The sequence below is a fragment of the Enhydra lutris genome, unplaced genomic scaffold, assembly GCF_002288905.1.
Source record: "Enhydra lutris kenyoni isolate GAN:26980312 unplaced genomic scaffold, ASM228890v2 scaffoldscaffold20, whole genome shotgun sequence".
NCBI classification, from domain to species: Eukaryota; Metazoa; Chordata; class Mammalia; order Carnivora; family Mustelidae; genus Enhydra; species Enhydra lutris.
In genome coordinates, this window is record NW_019154104.1 from 31,513,909 (window position 1) to 31,536,357 (window position 22,449).

The following is a 22,449-nucleotide window of genomic DNA, read 5'->3' on the forward strand; positions in this document are numbered from 1 at the left end:
AGATACATACAATGATATGAAATTCTTTGGCTCTAAATATGGATAGATTTGTATTACATCAGGTTCAAATGTGCTAACCTTTTTTTTTTTACATTGTTACTGCTATTATTATTTTTATACTTGAAGTTGTTGAGTGGTTATTACATTATACTATGTTACGTTTTTTAGTAAGAAAAAATTATTTAAACCATTTAAAGTATAGTTCATTGGTTTTTTAGTATATTCACAATGTTTAAAAATATCGGCACTATCTAATTCCACAATATTTTCATTCATCCCCAAAAGAAACTCTGTAACCACTAATCTCCCCTCTGTCTCTGGATTTGCCTATTCTGGATATTTCATGTAAATGGAATTATGTGGCATGTGGCCTTCTGTTTCTGCCTTCTCTTATTTAGCACAGTGTTTTTAAGGTTCATTCATGTTGTAGCATGTCTCAGTATTTCATTCATTTTTATAGTGAAATAATAGTATATTGTGTGAATAGACCACATTTTATTTATCTGGTTATCTCTTTCTGGCCCCCCCCGCCCCCGGGGGGCTATTAACACTTTTTGTTTATTATAAATATTGCTGCTTTGAGCGTCCACATTCAAGTCTTTGTGCAAACATGTGTTTTCGATTCTCTTGGATATATACATAGGAGTAAAATTTCTGGGTCAATTGGTAACTTTTTAACTTTTTGAGGAACTGACTGTTTGCTACAGTGCCAGCAATTCCCTCCAGTCATGTAGGAAGGTTCCAGTTTCTTTTCTGTCCTCACCAACACTTTGGAATTTTCCATTTTCTTTTATTATAGTCATCCTAGTGGCTGTGAAGTAATATCTCATGATGGTCAGTTTTTTTTTAAACATTATTTTTTTTAATTGACATAAAATTCACATAACATAAAATTACCCATTTTAAAATGAACAATTCATGCCATTTATTACATTCACAGTGTTATGTAACCACAACCTATGTGTGGTTCCGAAACATTGTCATTCCCCCAAAAGGAAACCCCATATGCATTAAGCAGTTGGTCCTCATTGCTTTTTCCATCAACCCCTGGCAGCGACCAGTCTGCTTTGTGTCTCTGTATGTTTACCTATATGTTTCTTACAAATGGGTCACACAGTATGTGTTCTTTTGTTTCTGTTCTCTTTCGTTGAACGTAATGTTTTCCTGGTTCATCTACGGTTTCGCCTGTATCATTGCTTCATTTCTTTTTATGGCTGAGTAATGTCCTGTTGTGCGGAGATCCCGCGTTGTGTTTACCCATTCCTCTGTCGATAGACATTTTGGTTGTTTCCACCTTCTGGGTATTGTGAAGAGTGCTGCTCTGAGCATCTGTGTACGTGTGTTTGAGTTTTCGGGTCTTTTGGGTGTGTGTGCCCAGGACCCAGAGATCATGACCTGAGCCAAAGGCAGCTGCCTGGCCGACTGAGCCCCCCAGGCGCCCGTCGCTTCATATTCTTGATGGCAGCCTTCTGTGCACGGAGGAGTTTGAATTTCGTAGAGTCCAGTTTGTCTATTTTTTCTTTTGTTGCTTGTGCTTTTGGTGTCATATCTAAGAATTCTTTGCCAAACCCAAGGTTATGAATATTTGCCCCAGTGTTTTCTTCTTTTCTCTTACATTTCAGTTGGTAATCCCATTTGATCCTAGTTTGTACGTAGAGAGTGATATTAAGGCTCCCGGTTCATCTTCTGCCTGTGCTTCCCAGTGTCCCAGAGACCGTTTTGGTCCCCCCCCCCCCGCCATTAAATGGTTTGGTATCCTTATGAAAAATCATTTAACCATAGATGTATGGGTTTATTTCTGGACTCTCTGTTGTATTTCATTGGTCTATATGTCTGTCCTTATGCCCAGTATTACACTGTTATGATTACTGTAGTTTCGAAGTAGTAAGTTTGAGAAGTATGAGTCTTCCAACTTCATTTTTGTGTTTCAATGTTGTCTTGGCTCTTTGCAGTCCCTTGCAATTCCGTATGAATTCAAGGATCAGATTTTTCGTTTCTGTCAAAGAAAGGTCATTAGAGCTCTGATAGGGATTGCATTGCATCGGTAGATCACTTTGGGTAGAGTCTTAGGGTTCTCCAGAGGAACAAAACCTGTGCGTGTGCGTGTGCACATGCGTGTGTAAAAAGCTATGTTCATTATAAGGAATTAGCTCTTACTGCTGTGGAGGCAAGCAGGGCCCAAGATCTGCGGGGTCAGTCGGCAAAAGCTGCGGAACCGGGAGAGCCAATGGATTAGTTCCAGCCTGAATCTGAAGGCCTGAAACCGTAAGAACCAATGGTGTAGTTCCTGTCCAGAGGCCGGCAGGCTCAAAATCCAGAAGAGCCGATATTTCAGTTCAAATCCAGAGGGAGGAAAAAGGCCAATGTCTCAGTTTGAAGGCAGTCAGATAGAATCCTCCTTGCTTGGAGGTGAGTCAACCTTTTTGTTCCGTTCCGGCCTTTGACTGATTGGCTGATGCCCACCATACTGGGGAGGACAGTGTGCTTTACTCAGCCTGCCAATTTGTATGTCAGTGTCGTCCAGCACCCTTACAGAAGCGCCTAGAAATAATGTTTGACCAAATATCTAGGCACCCCATGGTCCAGTCACATTAACACATAAATTAACCAACAAGTAATATTGCCATTATAACAATATCAAGTCTGCTAATCCATGTACATAGACTTGTTTGGAGCTAACAAATGTCTTGCTGTTTAATTGTGTCTTCTTTAATCTCACCAACTGTTTTGTAGTTTTCAGTGAACAAATCTTTTACCTCCTTGGTTAAATTTACTCCTGGGTATTTTATTCTTTTGAGTGCTATTGTAAATGGAATTGCTTTTTTAATTTCCTTTTTAGATTGTTTATTACTATTGTGTAGATACACAACTGATGTTTCTGTGTTAATCCTGTGCCCTGAAACTTTGATAAATTCCTTTATTAGCTCTAGTTTTTCTTGTGAATTCTTTGGGATTTTCTATTTGTAGGACCGTGTCATCTGTAAATGGAACTAATTTTACTTCCTTCTTTCTTATTTGGATGCTTTGTACTTCTTTTTCTTGCTCTGGCTAAAGCTTCCAGTATAATGGTGACTAGCAGTGGTGAAAGCGTACATCCTTCCCTTTCTTGCTGATTTTAGGGCGAAAGTTTTCAGTCTTTTGCCATTAAGTGTGAGTTTTTCATAGATATCCTTTATCTTGTTGAGGTAGTTCCCTTTTAGTCCTAGTTCTCTGAGGATCTTTATAATGAACGGGTGCTAGATTTTGTCAACTATTTTTTTTCTGCATCCATTGACATAATTGTATCTTTTTCTCCCTTGTTCTATTATTGTGGTATGTTACATTGATTGATTTTCTTACACTGAACCACTCTTGCCTTCCTGGGATAAATCCCACTAGGTCATGGTATGTAATACCTTTAATATACTGTTGGATTCAGTTTTCTATTTTTTTTTTTTTAAGATTTTAGTTGTTTATTTGACAGAGATCACAAGTAGGCAGAGAGGCAGGCGGGTGGGGTGGGGGGGAGCAGGCTCCCTGCTGACCCTGGGATCATGACCTGAGCCAAAGGTAGAGTCTTTAACCCACTGAGCCACCCAGGTGCCCCAGTTTTCTGGGTTTTTTTGTTGAGAGTCTTCTTCATTTTTGAAGATCGGTTTTGCTAGATGTAGGATTCTTAGTTGATTTTTTTTCATTCAGTCCTTTGAACATGTCACACCATTGTCTTTTTTTATGCCATTGTTTTCTGTCCTCCATGACTTCTTTTTGTTGTTGTTGTTGTTGAATTTAATTTTTTTCAGTGTTCCGAGATTCATTGTGTATGCACCACACCCAGTTCCTCCATGACTTCTGATGAGATGCCAACTTTACTCTTATTAAGGAAATCCTTGTATATATGGAGTAGCTTCTCTCTTGCCGCTTTCAGAATTTTCTCTTTGTTTTTCCACAGTTTGATTATAATGTACATTACTCTGGATTTCTTTGAGTGTAGCCTATATAGTGTTGAGCTTCCTGGATGTGCAGATTAATTAATTAATCAATCAATCAATTATTTTTCAGCAACCGTGGGAAGTTTTTTGTCCCGTTTCTTCAAATATTCTTTCCAACCCTTTCTCTCCCTCCTCTCCTTTCTGGAACTCCCCTAACATATATGTTGGTGTGATTGATGATGCCCCATGGGTCTTTGAGGCTCTGTTCATTTTTCTTTGTTGTATTTTCCCTTCTGTAACTTAGACTAGATAAACTTAGTTCACTCACCTTCAGGTTCTCCAGTTCTTTCTTCCGCCTGCTAAGTTCTGCTATTTAGCCCCTGTTGTGAGTTTTTCATTTCAGTTTTGTGCTTTCCAGCTCCAGAGTTTCTATTTTTTTCTTTAAAAAATTTATCTTTATTGACATTCTGTTTTTTGGGCCATTGTTCTGATGGTTTCTTTTATTCTTTAGACATGGCTTCCTTATAGATGTAAAATAGCTGATTTAAAGTGTTTATAAGTCCGGTGTCTGGGTTTCCTCCTGGACAGTTTCTATTTCTTGCTTTTTCCCCTGTGTATGGGCCATACTTCTGTGTTTCTTTGCATGCTTTGTAATTTTTTTTTTGAATTGGACATTTTTAATATTATAATGTGGCAAGTCTGTAAATGAGATTCTCCCTCCTCCCCAGGATTTGTTGTTATAATTGTTGTTTGTATAATGAATTATTGAGCTAAGATTGTAAAGTTTTATTCTTTATCATGTGCAGTCATTGAAGTTCCTCTTCCATTTGCATACTATTCAGCTCATGATTGGACACAGATTTCCTTAAGTGCCTACAATCAAAATTGTCTCCGAGTCTTTTCAGATGGAGTCTTTGTGAGTGTTTTCAACACACAGCCGGGCATTTGACAACTCTTCCTTACCATTCACTTTCTCTGTGCAGAACCTGAAGGTCAGTCAGCCAGAGGCTTAAGGTCTTCTCAGGTCTTTCCTGAGCATGCACACAGCCCTGGGCATTTGTGTGGCCTCGTAGATTCCCAGAAACACATTGGAGCTAGTCAGAGTCCTTTATCCCAGCTTTTCTTCTTGCTGTTTTGGTTAATCTGTTGTTTCCCTCAGTTGTTACTGATTACTCCAGGCAGTGGTGATTAATAAATTTGCCCCTTAATGTTTTCAGTAACCACCCCCCACCCTTACCACCACCACTGGTAGCCACCTAAGCACTGGGAGAATTCTGAGTTAATTGAGGTAAAGCCAAGTGCTTTGAGTTGGTCTTCTAGATAAGTCAAAACAAACCACTGAAATTCTTTGCAAATGAGGTCTGTTCTTCTCCCACCACCCCTCCATCTCCTGCCAGATACCTGTCCTGGGATCACAGACTATTATTATCCTCCAGGCCACCGTCCTTGCTCCTGGGTTCAGGATTGGGTAAAATGCCATTGAGCTTACTCTTCTTACCAAGATTCAGCTAGTTTCTTGTGATTAAGTGTTCTGCTGACTGCTGCAAGCTTTTAGTTAGTTTCCAAGGTCCCAAGGAAGTTGTGTCTGATGGGTTTTGCCAGGTTTTTTCCCCGTGCTTTTATTGAAAGATAGACTTTTGGAGTTTCTTACCCAGCCATTTTCACTGATCCCACTCATTAGTCTGGTTTTAATGCTGTGACCAACTTTGAGTTTGCCTAACTTATGTACACCTGATTTCAGAAAGGATTTAAGATGGCTTAGGGAGGTAAACAAGATAAAAGGTCAATTATTTTTCGTATTTGTTTTGTACCTGTTGGTTAGAGGGCATTCTGGTAAAATCGTGCTCTCCCATGTTGCTACTGAGAACTTGGTCCTGCAGATGGCAGTTTTGGTTCCTTTGGTGATCTTGAGGTTTCTACCCTCCCTCTTACATAGATGGAAGGGAACCTGAAGCAGATTCACTCCATGGTTTCTCCATCTGCATGACTTTATAGATGGCCTCAAAGTGATCACCACATTACTATCCAGCTTTACGAAAGCTCCTGATTGTCAGTCTCTGAGCTGATTATGAAGAATTTGCCTCCAATGGTGGTTTTTCCAAATCCAACTCCCTTTTCCTTAGGACACAATAGGTGGGTATTTGTCTTATTTTAAGACTTAAAGACATCGTTCCTATTGTCCTAGTTGTTTTAAGAAGTGGTTAGATGATTCTCACACTTTAAATCAGAACTAACTTTTCATAGTGACAATGGATGGCTGGTAGAATCTGGGATCAGTAGTAAAGCTGAGAGTATTCATCTGTCCACCAGTCCTGGCACCTGCTGAGGTGTCTAGTTCCTGCTTTCCCTGGGACAGCTGCGGCCCATGTCGGCCATCTCACTGATGCAGAAGGTCATGGGCTGACCCATGGGCCCCACTCAGGGTTCATGTCGAGACTGGATTCTGACTCGAAGAGCTCTTACTTAGGAAGAATGTTTCCCTTGAGCACTGTGAGTCTGTTTGACATAGTGACTTATTTGTTAGTTTTATTTCAACATAATATTCTTCTTTTGAAAACGTTTTGTAATAGAGCTGCTTTCTAGTTTGGTTTCATATATGCTGTTGTCCCTTTTTCATCAGCACCACCTGTAAGATAATATGAATCTTTTTAAAAGGCCAAGATATGGATGAATTTGACTACATTAAAATTAAGAACTTTTCTTTTTTAAAGGACATAAATAAAGTTAAAGCCATCCACAGACTGGGGGAAGACATAGACAAGTGTAGGTTTAACAGTCAATATGTAGGTAACCCCCACGAATCAGTATTGTAAAAGATAATAGCCCAATTAAAACATGGCAGAGAGACACAATCAGGCATTTCACGGAAGGAAAAGCATAAGTGGCCCGTGAGCCTATGAATGTATGAAAAGATGCTAAAGCTTTTTAATTATCAGAGTAAGAAAACAGACCATTGTATGTGCTAGGTTGGCAGAACCCAAGTGTTGGTGAGGATGTGGATTAACAGAAACATTTATGCTGCTTTGCTTCTGAGAGCAGTTTGGCCCTCGCTTATAATTTGGCTGTGTGCACAACCTCCGCAGTCCCTCTGGCGCTAGGTGCAGCGTGCCCGGTGAGGACTGGCAGGCACTTTCTGTAAAAGGCAAGATGGTAAATATTCTAGGCTTTATGACCTTGTCATACAGTTGCCTTTGTTTCGTTTGTTTGTTCAACCCTTTAAAAATCTAAAATGCATTCTTGGCTCAAGGAGGTAGGCGATAGGTAGCCATAACCCAACAGAAGTTGGCTGCTGGCTAGATCTGACTGCAGACTTCACAGTTTGCTGTGATCTAGAACACAAACCCTAGAGAGACTTACATGAGGGCCCCAGAACAGATGTGCCCGGATGTTCAGAGCATGCTTTTTGGAACAGTGAGGACGGGCAACTGTGATCAGAAAATGGCTAGGTCACCTGTGGACTATCACACGGCAGTGAGAATGAATGAAGTGTAACTACCAAACACAGCAGCCACGGGTGAGAGCGTACAGTGCTGATGGCAGAAGGTACATCAGGTATGATAGCATTCTGGGAGACTAAAAACAGGCAAAAGCGTATTGTTTAAGAAGAAAAATATGTATGATAGCAAAAGAGCCATAGGTGCGAACTTCAGGTTGACTTCCAGAGAGAAGCAGGACAACGGCTAAGGAAGCACATGGGGAGATGGTGGCTGTTAGGTATGTTGTGGATTCTGGGGCCTTTTTGGTTGTTGTATTCTTTCCTGGGTCTTGTATGTAATATTTATTTTATTTTTTTAGGGAGGCTCCATACCCAACTTGGGGCTTGAACTCACAACGTTGAGATTAAGAGTCATGTGTACTACTGACTGAGCCAGCCCGGTGCCCCATGCACACAGTCATTTTGTTTATGTGTCACCTAATACATTTTTTTGAAGGAAGGAGGGATACCAGCCAGGGAGGTCTTAGAGCCCACCCAGCTGTCCTCCCTGAAACAATACTTTGTGTGCCAGAGCTCTGCTGTGTGGCTCCCCTGGGAGGGAAGGACATGGCTATCTAGGCAGTGGTAGCCACCAGTGCAGCCCTTGAGCTGCAAAGAGAGCACCCAGGAAGAGGCCTTCTTTGTTCCGTGACGACAGTGAGCTCGCTGGCACTGAGCACACGCTGTTCCTTCCCCATTGAGAAGACTGTGGAATTCGTGTCGGAAATCACTTGACCATAAACATGAGGGATCGTTTCTGGACTGTCAGTTCTCTTTCATTGATCTGTATGTCTAACGCCAGTACCATAATGTCCTGACTAATTTGTAGTGAGTTGTAGAACAATGAGGTGTGAGTCTTCCAGCTCTGTTCTTTGTTGAAATTGTTTTGTCTATTCTGGGTCCCCTGAATTTCCATCTGACTTTTAGGTTCTGCTTCTTAATTTCTGCAGAAAGAACCAGCCAGGACTGTAATAGGGGTTGGGATGCATCTGATCGGTTTGAGTAGGGTGGCTATCTCATCAGGTGTTGTGTCTTCCAGCCTGTGAGCACAGGCTGGCCTCCCATTTATGGACTCTTTGATGTCTTTCAACAATGTTTTGTAATGTTCAATACACATATGTTGCCCTCCTTTGGTTACGTGTATTCCTGGATATTTTATTCTTTTTGATGCTATTATAAATGGATCGTTTGGGGCACCTGGATGGCTCAGTGGGTTAAGCCTCTGCCTTTGGCTCAGGTCTTGATTTCGGGGTCCTGGGATCAAGCCCAGCATTGGGCTCTCTGCTCGGCGGGGAGCCTGCTTCCCCCTCTGTCTGCCTGCCTCTCTGCCTACTTGTGATCTCTCTCTCTCTCTCTTTCAAATAAATAAGTAAAATCTTTAAAAAAAAAAAAAATAAATGGATCATTTTCGGGTTGCTCATTGCTAATATATAAAAACACAATTGACTTTTATATATCAATCTCTTATTCTGCAATTTTGCTGAATAAGTTTATTAGTTCAACTCGTTTTTAGTTGATTCCTGAGTTGTATATGCAGGATGATGTCATCTGAAAATAGACATAGTTTTACTTCTTCCTTTCTGATCTTGATGCCTTTTATTTCTTTTTCTTACCATATTGCTGAGAAGGGGCTTTTAAAACAAGGCTTGAGGGGCACCTGGGTGGCTTAGTGGGTTAAGCCTCTGCCTTCGGCTCGGGTCATGGTCCTGGCGTCCTGGGATCGAGCCCCACATTGGGCTCTCTGCTTGGTGGAGAGCCTGCTTCCTCCTCTCTCTCTCTCTCTCTGCCTGCCTCTCTGCCTACTTGTGATCTCTGTCTGTCAAGTAAATAAAATCTTTTAAAAAATAAAAATAAAAAAATAAGGCTTGGGGGTGTCTAAGTAAGATGGGGAAACAACCCAGTCCTTGTCAGGCTGCCTGGCCGCCGTTGGCGGGAGGATGTGTCTTCTCTGTATACAGTGCAGTAGAGTCTGCAGACTCAATGTAAAATATTACAGTGATGCCTGATAGTGCTAGGACCCTTAGGGCTAGTATCTGCTTTTGAGGTAAAGAGAAGTGAGGCCCTGAGGATCAGTGCTATCCCCAAGGATCCCCCTGAGGGAAGGACCCTGAAGCAGTCTTACCACCCAGGCCGCTCAGTGCCAGATATCTTGCCTGGCTGGTTCCTCCCCCAGAACCCCTAACACCAGGTTCCCCTCCATGACCGCCTAACAGTGCTGTGTCTGCTGCTGCTCCTTCTGGTCCTCCTCTGTTGGAACTGAACTGATACCTCCAGTCCAACTCCTGAAGCCCCGATCTCCCCAAAACCTATGTGACGTCTTTCTCTTTGCAAGATCTGCATCTGCAGCCCTTTGTAACTGCCGTGCTCACATCCTGTGCTTGTTCACCCTGGAGTGCTCACCTCCTCATGACTCCCTCAGTGCTCTCTAAGGATGGGGACAGCCTCCTTCATCCCTGTGTCCCCGATCTGTGAGGCACAGAGTTGTGTATGTTGTATGTGCCCGGTTGTATTTGTTGAAGTAAAATGTGGTTGGTTTGGCAAACGTTTGCTGAGTTGCTCTCCTAGAAGGTTCTCCCACCCATGTAGGAAGGTAGTGGGCCTGCCCCCCGCCCCCCTGACACTGGCATTCCCAGGCTGAGAGCCCTGATGTTCGTACAACCGTGTAGCCAGCAACACTCTTCAGGAAAGTCGAGGCTGAAGTAAAGTGGGAACTGTCAATATTTGAGTGAAATGGGCTGTTCTCTAAAATATTTGTTTAATAGTTTAGTAAATGTTGGGAGGAAATATGTAATGTACAACCTTTTGGAAGTGTTTGGCAGTGATTATAGTACCACAAATTGCACATCACCTTTGACCCAGTAGTTCTGTTGCTGTATGGTTGCCTATGTTCAGGAATGTTCACTGCAGGTTGTTCATAATAGCAAAACATCAGGAGCGCCTGGGTGGCTCAGTCAGTTGAGCATCTGACTCGATTTCGGTTCAGGTCATGATTTGTGCTCCGCAGGGATTCTACTTGGGATTCTCCCTCTCCCTCTGCCCCTCCTGCATTAATGCTCACACGCTCTTGCTTGCTTGCTATCTCTTTTAAAAAAATCTTTTTTAAAAATAGCGACACATCAAACAAGCCTAAGTCTGTCCATTAGTGGAACTGGTTATATAAATTAAGGTAAACCATCCAGTGGAGTGCCATATGCAGCCTTCAGAATAATAAAGTGGATCTGTATTGATCCGTGTTGATCTGACGGAGACAGAGAGAGAGGGAACGTAAGCAAGGGGAGGAGGAGAGGGAGAAGCAGGCTTCCCGCCAAGCAGGATGCCCGATATGGGGCTCGATCCCAGGACCCTGGTACCATGACCTGAGCTGAAGGCAGATGCTTCATGACTGAGCCACCCAGGCGCCCCCAAGATGAAGCCGTTGATTCATTTGCATGTGTGACACGGTTTGTGTGGAGGGAGAAAGAAGACATGTTTTCTTTACATGCCTTTGCCATTTCTGGATGTCTCTACGCTCTCACAGAGCTCCAGAAGAGAGCGTCTGCCTCTGGGTATTTGCAGTCAGAGGATCTGGTCCTTATTCTTTGCACTTTAAAGCCCCATGTTTTAGTCTTCTCTGAGGGCACCTGCTGTTATAATATGGAAAGGGGCGCCTGGGTGGCTCAGTCGGTTGGTCGCCTGCCTTCAGCTCGGGTCACGATCCCAGAGTCCTAGGAAGGAGCCCCATGTCAAGCTCCCAGCTTCGCAGGAAGCCTGTTTCTCCCTCTCCCACTCCCCCTGCTTGTGTTCCCTCTTGCTTACTGTCTCTCTCTCTGTGTCAAATAAATAAATAAAATCTGCTGTAATATGGATGAAAGTCTTTCTCTGCTCTCCTACATGTCTGTCACTGACCACAGCATTGGGCAGGTATAGTTTAGTGTTAGAGTCTTATACTTTAGAGCATGTGCCACTATATATAAATGTCACAAATTAACCAAATCCAAATGGAACCATTTTGAACAGTTATTTTTTTAATTAATTTTTTTTATAAACATATGATGTATTTTTAGCCCCAGGGGTACAGGTCTGTGAATCGCCAGGTTTACACACTTCACAGCACTCACCATAGCACATACCCTCCCCAATGTCCATAACCCCACCACCCTCTCCCTACCCCCCTCCCCCCAGTTGAACATTTATTTTATATTACTTTTTGTTTAGATTTTAAATTGAGATATGATTCTCGTACTATAAAATTCATCTCTTTCAAGTGTCTGGTTCAGCAGTGGTTTGTAGGTTATGCACCCGCCCCCTTTATCCAGTCCCCAAATACCTCCATGCCCTCAGCAGGAGACCCCATGCACATTAGTACATGCTCCCCTTCCCCCAGCCTAGCAGCCACGAATCTGCTTTCTGTTGCTATAGATTTGCCTATTCTGGACATTTCATGTTCAGACCATCTGCTTATGCTGCTTGGTCCTCCCCTGTGAATATAAGGTAGAGGAGGTCTGGTGTCTGGTTCCTGCAGCCCAAGCACTGCAGGCGTCTTTCCCTCCTTCCCTGAAGGCTCATTCTCCAGCCCACAGCCTAGATCGGGAATGGGCCGTTCGTGCGATGAGATGCAGGGATGCTGGGTAGGATTGTCAGAGGCCCTCAGTGGCCCACTGCAGAGATGGCCACGTTGGCACCTGCCTCACGGGGAAGTCCGGACAGACCTGCTGGCCGTGGGCTGCCCTCTGCCCGTCAGCACAGGGCTGCTCTGATGTTTTCTTTGAGGTACCTGGGATACAGTTTGCATCTGTTCACTTGTCTTAAGTAACATACAAAAACAAAAGATCCCAAGCTGTATTCTTTATTTTATACAGAGTATGGCATGTTGTAGGTAAATAAATATTTATTATTTATCTTTAGTTTGATCCAAAGTTGATTGTCTGTCAGGTTTGAAATAGGAATTTACCTTTAAAGAATCAAATATTTCTCTTTTGGGGGGGAAGATTTTATTTATTTGAGAGAGACTGAGAGAGAGGGAGCACAAGTGGTGGGGAGAGGCAGAGGGAGAAGCAGACTCCCCGCTGAGCAGGGAGCCTGACGTGGGACTCTGTGGTCATGATCTGAGCTGAAGGCAGATGCTTAACTGGGCCACCCAGGCCCCCTAGCAATCAGATATTTCTCATTAAAAACTGTTTATTGAACACATAGCTTTCCTACACACTATTGGCTAAGATACTAAACCAAAGTCATAAGTAGCTTATAATCTAAGAAGAGATTTTTTTTTTTTTAAAGATTTTTTTATTTATTCATTTGACAGATAGAGATCACAAGTAGGTAGAGAGACAGGCAGAGAGAGAGGAGGAAGCAGGCTCCCCGCTGAGCAGAGAGCCCGATGCGGGGCTCGATCCCAGGACCCTGGGATCATGACCTGAGCTGAAGGCAGAGGCTTTAACCCACTGAGCCACCCAGGCGCCCCTAAGAAGAGATTTTTAAGGCTGGAAGCTCTAAGACCAGATCTACAAGCTAAAGAGTGTTCCTGTCATAGAGACACAGCTTGGTACTAGTGGCTCGGACGTCACCCTTTCCTCCGTTAGCTCAGCGAATGTGCACTGGGGACCTTCTGCACATCGGGCACTATTCTGGGTACCTGGGGTTTGTCTGGCAACAAAACCCATGTCTCCAGGGAGCTTACATTCTGCCTGAGGAGAGAGTCAATTAACAAGAAGCTGTAGAGTTAGAGGGTGGGAAGTGCCATAGAGAAAACACAGTAGGGCAAACAGGCCTGGTGAGTGGGGTTGGCCAGGGTGAGCCTCCTTGAGAAGAGGGCGGTGAACCCAGAGCATCTGCATAAGGTAGGACAGGCAGATAGACAAGGTAAGCAGCAGGCACCTCGCTGCTCGCCGTCTTAATAAGATTCTGGTCAGCAAATTGGTGCGCAAAGGGCTGCTAGCCTTCTGAGGCCATTTCGAAAGCTTTTTTTGTTTTCATAAATGGATTTTGCAGGAAGCTCCCACTCTTTGCCACACTGATGTTCTATTTTATTAAAACCAGCCTGAGAGTGGCTAGAACACCAGTTCATTTATTTGTTAGATGTTGAGCTGCTGGCGTTCTGCTCAGCCCTAGTCAAGAGACATTCATTCCTGCAGTCTCATAAAGAGGCAGAACAAGGCCCTAGAGGGCAGGCTCTGCACCCAGCATGCCGTGGCCTGGGCTGAGGGTCTGCCTCGCCCCCGCTGGTTATTCTGAGGGTGCCGGCCAGGCCCCAGACCAGCCCACGGCAGCCTTGCACTGGGAAGAGAAGGAAATGGAATGAGGCACAGATGCTCGCGGCCTTGTGAGAAGAAGGAATTTGGTCCTTATTTTTGTAATTAGCAGGAATAAATGGATTGAGCGAGAAACACTGTCGTTTTGAGAGACCTGGTGAGCTCTGAGAGAAATTCCTCTGCAGGTTCGCCAGATGTGCTGCTGTGCACGACGCTGGAGGCCCGTGCAGCCTGCGGTCGCTCTGGCTCCTGTCTAGGAGCTGCTCATTGGGCCTGTTGCTGGGCACTTGCTGGTGGGAGCCAGCCATCTGCGCACTTGTCACCACGTGCAGGAGGACGGCTGCCCATGTGGGCACAGGAGACCTGTTCAGTCCCGGCGTGCCCTCCACCAGCTCCATCCCGGGCACGAGAGGGGCCTGCCTGCCGTAGACGCCAGCGGGTGCACCCTGAGGCCCTGTGGTGCACGGCGTGGGGTCCTGGGGGGGCGAGGTGGGGTCAGGCCGGCCGCGGGCGCCAATCACAGCGCACCCAGATTGGAGTGTCGTGGGCACACTTGTGGGGTCTCGGCGGGGGCAGGAATCACATGAGTCTGCAGACACCATCCAAATGTGCCTGCTGTGGTTGGAGTGAGTGACACCGTGTGTCAGGCCACCCCTGAGTCACATCACGGGGCTATTACTGGCAGTGAGGAGAACCAAGAAATAAAACTGGCTGAGAACGACTGTTGCTTTGCCCAAAATATCAGAATGATGTGCAGAACTTTTAAGTTACAGCCAAGTATTACCTGTAGTTCAAGGAACCTTAATGACACAACCAGTACCTTTTAGAGGTTTTTTGCCCAGTAACATCAACAGTAGCGTTCGGCCGATGTCAAAAGGGGAGCTGCACATTTGCTCATGTGTCGTTCCCATCATGCAGTGAGGTCAGGAGGGTTCTCGCGCATTACTTAAACTGAAAAACCCCACGGCGCTCCGGCACTTTTCCATCCCGAAAGCTGTGTTTCTTCTCCTTGCGCAGGATGACGGGTTAGCGTTTCACTCAGGACCGTTGTTTTCCCCCCACAGAATTTCTCTTCCCTAAAATGGAGCCAAGTAAAAAGCTGGACCCCCCCGGCACCCTGCCACCCAACCCCCCGCTGAAGCTGCACCCCGACCGCGGCGCCGCCAGCACGTCCGTCTTCGTCCCTGAGCAAGGAGGCTACAAAGAAAGGTTTGTGAAGACCGTGGAAGACAAGTACAAGTGTGAGAAGTGCCGCCTGGTGCTGTGTAACCCGAAGCAGACAGAGTGCGGACACCGGTTCTGCGAGACCTGCATGGCCGCCTTGCTGAGGTAGGCCCGCGGCCCTGCGGCTTCCCCGCCTCCCGCCCGCTGCCACGTCTCTAAGCAGCGCCTTCTAAAGCTTAAATGTCTCCAGACCCTCAGATCAAATTCTCGGAGCCTCGCCTGTGAATTACTTAGGGAAACTCAGTCGAACCTTATCCCTGAATTGTCCAGCGTTCTGGGACTCGCACTGCCCAGCCCCATCCCACAGATTTCTGTCTCCTCCCCGCCAAGCACCTCCCGATGTGCTCGCCGAGCACCTGGTCCTGTGCCACAGTGTCCCCTCTCCGTGCACATGGTGGGGAACCCTGAAAGTGCAGGTGCTCCTGGGGGGCAGAGGCTGAGGAGGACAGGTCAGCAGGAGGACTGGACAGGTCCCCGCCTGGGTAGGAATCTGGTGTGTGCACGCTTACTCAGCAGTCAGGAAAGCACACGCCGGCGCCTTGGAAGCCCTTGTCGGCTAAGCATCAGTGCCACCTTAGAGTCACAGAGGGCGTCGGGGAGGCAGGCCGGAGTTTGACGGCACAAACAGCATTGTCCAAGAAAGCGTCTTAGTTCCTCCCCAGGTATTTTCTGGGCATGGTGCTGGGCACTGGGAGTCATGGCAGGATGCTGTCAGACTTGGTCCCCAGGGTCAGGCGCAGGGGCCCGGGAAGGCTGCCCACTTCTGACTCACCGCTGAGGGCATGGCCCTTGATAATGGCACTGCAGGCATCCTCCCTCCCTGTCATCCTCCCCCAGGTCCTTCCAGCTGTAGTCTTATCCACTTATCCAAACAGTGAGCTCAGCTTTCCCTGCCTTGTGGCTAAAATGACTCTTGAGTCAAGCTTAGTGATGGCCGAGCAGACTCAGAGCACCTGCAGCTTCCTACGTGCAAACCTGGACTGCGTGCTGGGCTCGGGGAGGCCTGCTGGCCATGGGGCTGGGGTGGGGCTGGTACCCAGAGCTCCTCTGATTTTCCTCCTTGTTCTGCACTTGGCTCTCCTCCTGCTCCGTGTTTTGCAGGCATCAGGGGATCCCACCCAAATGCCACTCACCCCTAGGGTCTAAGGATGTAAAAAGAGTCTTATGATTAAGGCAGTTTAGCACAAGCTTCATATTATAGTCTAAATGAAAGCTTTTATTTAGAAACACATTAATTTTGTCTCTCATCAGCCCTTAGTTCTCCTGCCCAGCTTCCCAGGCCTGTGAAGCCTTCCCAGTCTGCCCAGGTCTCCGGTGGATACGTGTCCAACCCCGTGTTCACCTCCCCAAAGCCTCCGCCGACCTTCCTGTCCTGGACTCCTGGAGCCCTTGGCTGTCTAGGGCAGGGGCCATGGAAGTAGAGAGGGCTCAAACTTTGTTTTATTTTTAATCTCTAGGAGGTGATTTCTGGCACGAGATGGGGTTAGAATCAAGTTCCAAAAAAGGACAGCTTGGGAGCAGAGGCTCTTGTCCTGTGTTTGGGGGCAAGAATGATGTGGTGGACAGTGGCTTCCTTAGACGGGGCCAGTGTTAAATTCTCCAGTTAACCGTGGACTTGCATTGGCTTTTCAGTATATTGTGACAGAAAATAATTTCTGGAGAAAGTACTAGCTGTTTTTAGAAAGCAAGACTGCCTCTAGGCCCTCCTAATCAGCCTGGGACGCTCACACCACAGAGCCACTCACGGAGGGCTAGTTTTGGTTTCTGAAATAAAATCTCACTTTTAATGGAAAGGGGCTTTCCAAGTGGGACTGATGTCAGCTGTGCTGCTTAAAAACTTCCTTGGGAAAAATTACCATTTAAAAAATTGAGCCCTTTTCTCCTGTGGCTTCATATTTGAAACCCAGCTCGCCGCAGCATCCCGGACCTCTGGTTGCGGCCGTGAACTTCTCACACCAGGTGACCATAAAGGTTCAAGTGAGAACAGGACTTCCGCTCTATCTAATGTCTTCATGGTGTGTTTTCCCCTCAGCTCCTCAAGCCCAAAATGTACTGCGTGTCAAGAAGGCATCATTAAAGATAAGGTATTCTTGAGATTTTAATAAATGACCTTTTCAAATGCTTCGGTCCCGCTTGGCCCATGGTTTGCACCTGGTGCTCTGGGCACGCTCTGGTGGTGTCTTGGGGCTTGAGCGCGGGTGCTGCAGGGTTGAGGCAGGACAGCTGCCCAGCTGGGTGACCCTGGCCAGGACCTTCAGCTCCTGAACCTGTGTCCTTGCCTGTGACAATAGCGGCCCCACCTCGGGAGGGCTGTGGGGGTGAAATGTGGAGATGCAGGCCGTCCTCTCAGGCTTCTTCCCCAGACAGCTGGCATCCGGCCAGTCTCAGGAGTTCAGCGGGATTGGCTTTCTGTCTGCCCCCGTGCAGCACCTCCCACTCATTAGACAGATGTGGGATTTCCACCCTCCCCCCCGCCATGTGATTATGTGTACCCGTGAGCGCTCTCTGGCAGGGCAGAGTCTCAGAGGGGGCCTCAGGGGGCCGCCCACCAGCTTCCGTCCTGGGGCTCTGATCCCTACACCCCTTCCCCCGCTCCCCGCACCGGAACGGCACCTCTGGTCATCTACGCATTGGCAAACCCCGCTAGGCATGCTTTGAGTTTGAAATGAGTCATTCTTAAAGTACTTAAAATATCAATAAAACGTGTGGTACCAATATTTTGATTGATGAACACAGCAGTTTTTTAAATGTAGGTCATTAAATTGTGCAATAAAATTCCTGCTCTGTGGTTTTGTGTCCGGAGCACTTTTCAGATTGGGTTTGCGGTCAGGGCGGCACAGGCAAGTGCAGGGATTTGGGGGTTCCAGCAGAGGAGGCCCCCCTGCTGCCGGAACAAGGGCTCCTCGTGTAACTCCTCTGGGCAGCTTAGAGATGGAGCTGGCACCATGCACGCCCCTCGTCTCCCCGGGTTTACCGCTGCTGCAGGCTGCACTCTGTCAAAGGGAGGGGCTTGTTTCTGAGCAAACAGGTCACCCACTGCCCCTGATCTTAGCATGGCCACTAACTTACTAATGTGTGTCTGAGCCCTGTGATCGAGGTGGAGGTTCAAACAACGGACCTGGTCTGTCTCACTGTTCAGAATCATAATCCCTATTTTTCAGTGGCATTAGTAAGTGGAGAAGAATTACTAGTTTTGTTGGAGCATCGTGAATGACAGCGACTAATGCCTTGAATCCTCATGGGGAAAGGGGGCTTGAGACCAGGATCTGTCCGCTGGTCACTGTCAGGCCTCAGGCTCCTCATCTATGTAATGGGACATTGTAGTAAATCATCTCAGCTCTAAATTCTATACTTTAACTGTTTTGACATTGCCAATCTTTGCTTCATATCCATAAAGTTAAACTCAAATGACTTAAGAAACTTAATGCCACAAAAAAGAAGTTTATTTCCCACTGGCTAAAAATACCTGTTTGATGACTTTAGTGTGTTTTTAAAAAGGTCATGTTTATGAAGGATTAGATTTGACTCCAAATTACTTTATTTTTAACTCTTAACAGCTGTTGATTCTATTTCTTTGCCTGTGGAGTTGAGAAAGGCATATTAAGATCCTGTCTATTTTTTCACTGTTACAGAGTGTTAACATATAGGAGTTTCTTAGAAATGCCTGAAGACGAAGATGGTCTAGACTGTGTTGCTGGAAAGAATGAACCTCCTTGTTTTCTAAGGGGAAAATATAAAGAAAGAAAGAAAGGTTTTCATTTTCAAAGGGAAACATTTTTTTAATTTTTAAAGATTTTATTTGAGTAGGGGGAGGGACAGAGGGACAAGCAGGCTCCCCACCGAGCAGGGAGCCCAACGCAGGGCACAATCATAGGACCATAGGATCATGACCTGAGCCAAAGGCAGACACTTAACAGACTGAGCCACCCAGGCGCCCCCAAAGGGAAAGATTTTCATTATTGGATTAACTTCAGTCACTGCACTATTTATTTAAAAGAGGGGAGTTTTTTTAGTAGCAGGCTAATACTGCCTCCTTTTTGGTGAAAATGATTTATGAGGGACATAACCTTAGGAAAAAGGACTAAAATGTTTTACAAACCGTCTGCAAGGTACGATCTTCTACAGTAGTTTTGTATTTCTTTACCAAGTGACCTACACAGGCATTGAGTGATAGTGGGTTCTGCCCTTGTCCCTTGGCAGGTGTAGTCCACCCATGGCTGTCCCCACAGAGCTGGCTCCTGGAAGTCCCCAGAGTCCAAATACGAACCTGGTCCTGGTGCATCCCCACCTTGAGATAATGTCAGAGTTGACTCAGAATATTTGGATGCTCCAAAGTGATCTTTAATTATTTCGTATAACTTGTTTTCATTTGGCTTATCTAATAAAAGATGGTAGTTAAAGTTATATTATTTAAATTGTGACTCTTAGTGGGAACATCTCCTTCATTCTACTTTAGAAATTAGAAATTAAGATGGTCCTTAATGCCTTCTGAGGTCCACTTAAGGGATGCTCTCCTGATTTTTTAAAAGTGGTTTTGCCTTCTCTGAAGTAGCAGCATGTGGAGATTAAGCAATATTAATCCTCTGAAATAACCGTCTTCCCGTTTCAGGTGTTTAAGGATAATTGCTGCAAGAGAGAGATTCTCGCTCTTCAGATCTACTGCAGGAATGAAGGTGAAGGCTGCACGGAGCAGTTGACGCTGGGACACCTGCTGGTAAGTCCTGGGGGTCGTGCTTGGTGCTTCCATTAAGAAATAGAACTCCTTGGGGCGCCTGGGTGGCTCAGTCTGTTTCGCATCAGACTCCTGATTGCAGCTCAGGTCACGATCTCAGGGTGGTGAGATGGAGCACCCGGCCCCCACTTGGCTCCGTGCTTAGCGGGGAATCTGCTTGAGATTCTCTTTCTCCCTCTGCTCCTCCCCCGATGTGCACACACTCATGCTTTCTCTCTCTCAAATAAATAAATCCTTAAAAAAAAAAAAAAAAGATATAACATCCTGATCAGTGTGATGTGGTACCCTAAGACCATGGTTACGCTGATTTTCAAAACACAACCAAACATGAACGCATTCCAAGCCACTGAGGTATGAAATGTTATTTTTATGACATCATTGGCAGAGTTGCCAACTGGTTTTTAAACACCCCCACCCTATTTAGGATGGAAAGAAATCTGAACCGGTTTTTAATTTTGGAAGGCCTAGTAAAACCTTCTGTATATTTTTTTTAAAACCATGAAGTTCCACATAACTTTTATGGCTTGTTGTTTTTGTTTTTAATTAGCGTCTTATTTTATCCTGGAAGGATACTCAAACTGGAGTAAAACAGATTCCTTAGCCGATAACCTGATACCCAGGAAGGAGAGTTGGCTTACTCCTTCCAAAGCAGTATAGTTGGGGTAATCACTAAATAGAAGACAAAACTCATTGTCTCTCAGTACATTTGTCACTCTTCTCTGTGGAAGACTTGTGTAGCGACAAGCAGAATGTTTCCGGAGGCTAGAGTCCGTATTTCAGATTGGATTTCTTTGCCAGTTAAGAACCTTGAAGTGTTTGTTTCACAGGTGCATTTAAAGAACGATTGCCAGTTTGAAGAGCTTTCGTGCATCCGTGCTGACTGCAAAGAAAAAGTGTTGAGACGAGACCTGCGTGACCACGTGGAAAAGGCCTGCAAGTACCGGGAGGCCACGTGCGGCCACTGCAAGAGTCAGGTTCCGCTGATCACCCTACAGGTGCGCCGCCCTCCACCTGCAGCCCCGTCCAAGTGTAACTGTGTCCCAGAATAGCATTTTAAAGCACTATTCTAACAGGAATAAAGAGAAAAGAGAGGAGGAAATGGCAGTTTTCATCTGGCTTTAATTCAGAGTTAAGCTTTATTTGTTGTGCCCATTTTGATTTGTATAATTAACATTTTCCCGTTCCCTTGATTGACTATCATTTGGAATGCCAAAAAAAAAAAAATGAAGACTAATTATCAAAAAAAGGTAGAATTTTTCTCTTGTCCCAGGGAATGTCCTCAAAATCTTGTTGGATTGCTTGATCTTTTAAGCAGCTCTGGGACATAATCATCACTTCAACAGCGTAATTCATCCTGCAGCATCGAAGTGCAGCTGTCTGTCTTGGAGAGAGATGAGAATTTCACATTTTTCATGCCTTGATTATTTTGGCACGGTTCTATATTGTGTGTGTGTGTGTGTGTGTTAGAGATCAGATCCCTTATCCGTAAGTTAGAGATATTGGGGGTGGAGGACACTTTAAAAACCAATCAGTATTACAGTAACCCCCAAATATTTGTCCATTTCTTGCACAAATATTCACTGAGTACCTACTGTGTGCTGGGCACTGTTCTGGGAGCTATGGGTTCAGTGGTGACGCTCAGCTTCTAGTGGGAACAAGTAATTAACAGGCAAATGTAATGTGGGGTAGTGATTTGTACTATGAAGAAAAATGCACTAGCGTCATGGGAAAAGAGGTGGTCAGGGCTGGGCTCTTCAAGGCAGTCAGGGCCCAGTGTGGGACCAGTGCCCAGAGCAGAGGGAACAGCTAGGGGTGCACAGGTTCTGAGATGGGACTGACTTGGCAGGTGGATTTCAGGAACTGTGAGAGGCGGTGCAGAGGTGATGGGTAGCAGGGGAGAGGGTGGGGGTAGGCACTGGGCAGCCTTGATAAGGGGTTGATGTCAGAGTTCCCCATCAGGTGCAGCACTCTGGCAGGTGTCACACATAGGCATGGGATAAGAGGAGAATATAGAGGCAAGGCAGTGTTGGTCTGTGCAGGAAGGGGGCAGGAGGACCAGGTGCACTGGGACACATTGGGAAGGTAGAGGCAGTGGGATTAGCCCATGGCTTAAATATGGAGTGTGTGTTAAGGATGACGCCCGGTGTCTATAGCTCGATCAGCTGGATGAACTCTTGAGGTGGGGCTCACTGGAGCATAGCAGGCTTGAGGGGAGAATAGGGCAGTGGTCTGGGCTACTGGTGCATCTTAGGTGGTCCCTGTAGCCTTGGGGACAGAGGCCTGGGGCACACGAATGCTTACAGACTGCTACGAACGAGGTGGTCCGGCCGCGGCCGGTGTGGGAGGGTCAGCGGAGTGGAGCTCCGGCGCCCTCAGGAGCTGGACAGGGTTTGTGTGGGCAGGAGGGGCAGATGTTGCTGAGAGGCTGGGGGGCTGCTGGGGACGGCGTCTGCACTTGGCAGGACCATCATTGATGGGACCAAGATGGGAGAGGACCGAGACATGCAGCCAGGGTGTCGGGCCAGGTGGTTCCTGGTGGATGTTCTATCGCATTTATTGACCAAAATTTGGGACAGTTTTGTTTTTTTTTCAATTAAATGAAAAGTCCTCTGCTTCATAATCCACATGTTTATTACCTTTGTGCAACTTTCCTGTGCCTGCGATTTTCTTCTCTTGTGAAGTCTTCCTGTCTGATTTCTGTAGACGTTCCCAGCTATTAAGGACTTTCAAGAACCGTGGAAAATAGAAATAGGGTTTGGCCTAATTGAATAATTCCTTCAGTGACTCAGTTCAGATGAATGAGACGTGTACTTAATGAGTAGCGTGGTGATACGCACACATGTTGGTGTGTAACGTGGTGATACGCACACATGTTGGTGTGTA

General features: G+C 45.9%; 1 protein-coding gene across 6 annotated transcripts in view; it reads left to right on the plus strand.

Annotated features, from left to right (window-relative positions):
- The window catches only part of LOC111148495 (TNF receptor associated factor 3), a 116,234-nt gene that overhangs the window by 68,786 nt on the left and 24,999 nt on the right, over window positions 1-22,449 (plus strand). For all 6 annotated transcript variants that reach the window (XM_022505089.1, XM_022505087.1, XM_022505091.1 and 3 more), the window contains 4 exons: window positions 14,675-14,939; window positions 16,867-16,918; window positions 19,444-19,548; window positions 20,394-20,561. In XM_022505089.1, coding sequence (XP_022360797.1) covers window positions 14,692-14,939; window positions 16,867-16,918; window positions 19,444-19,548; window positions 20,394-20,561 — 573 coding nt within the window. In that variant the 5' untranslated portion in view covers window positions 14,675-14,691. The remainder of the gene's footprint in view (window positions 1-14,674; window positions 14,940-16,866; window positions 16,919-19,443; window positions 19,549-20,393; window positions 20,562-22,449) is intronic.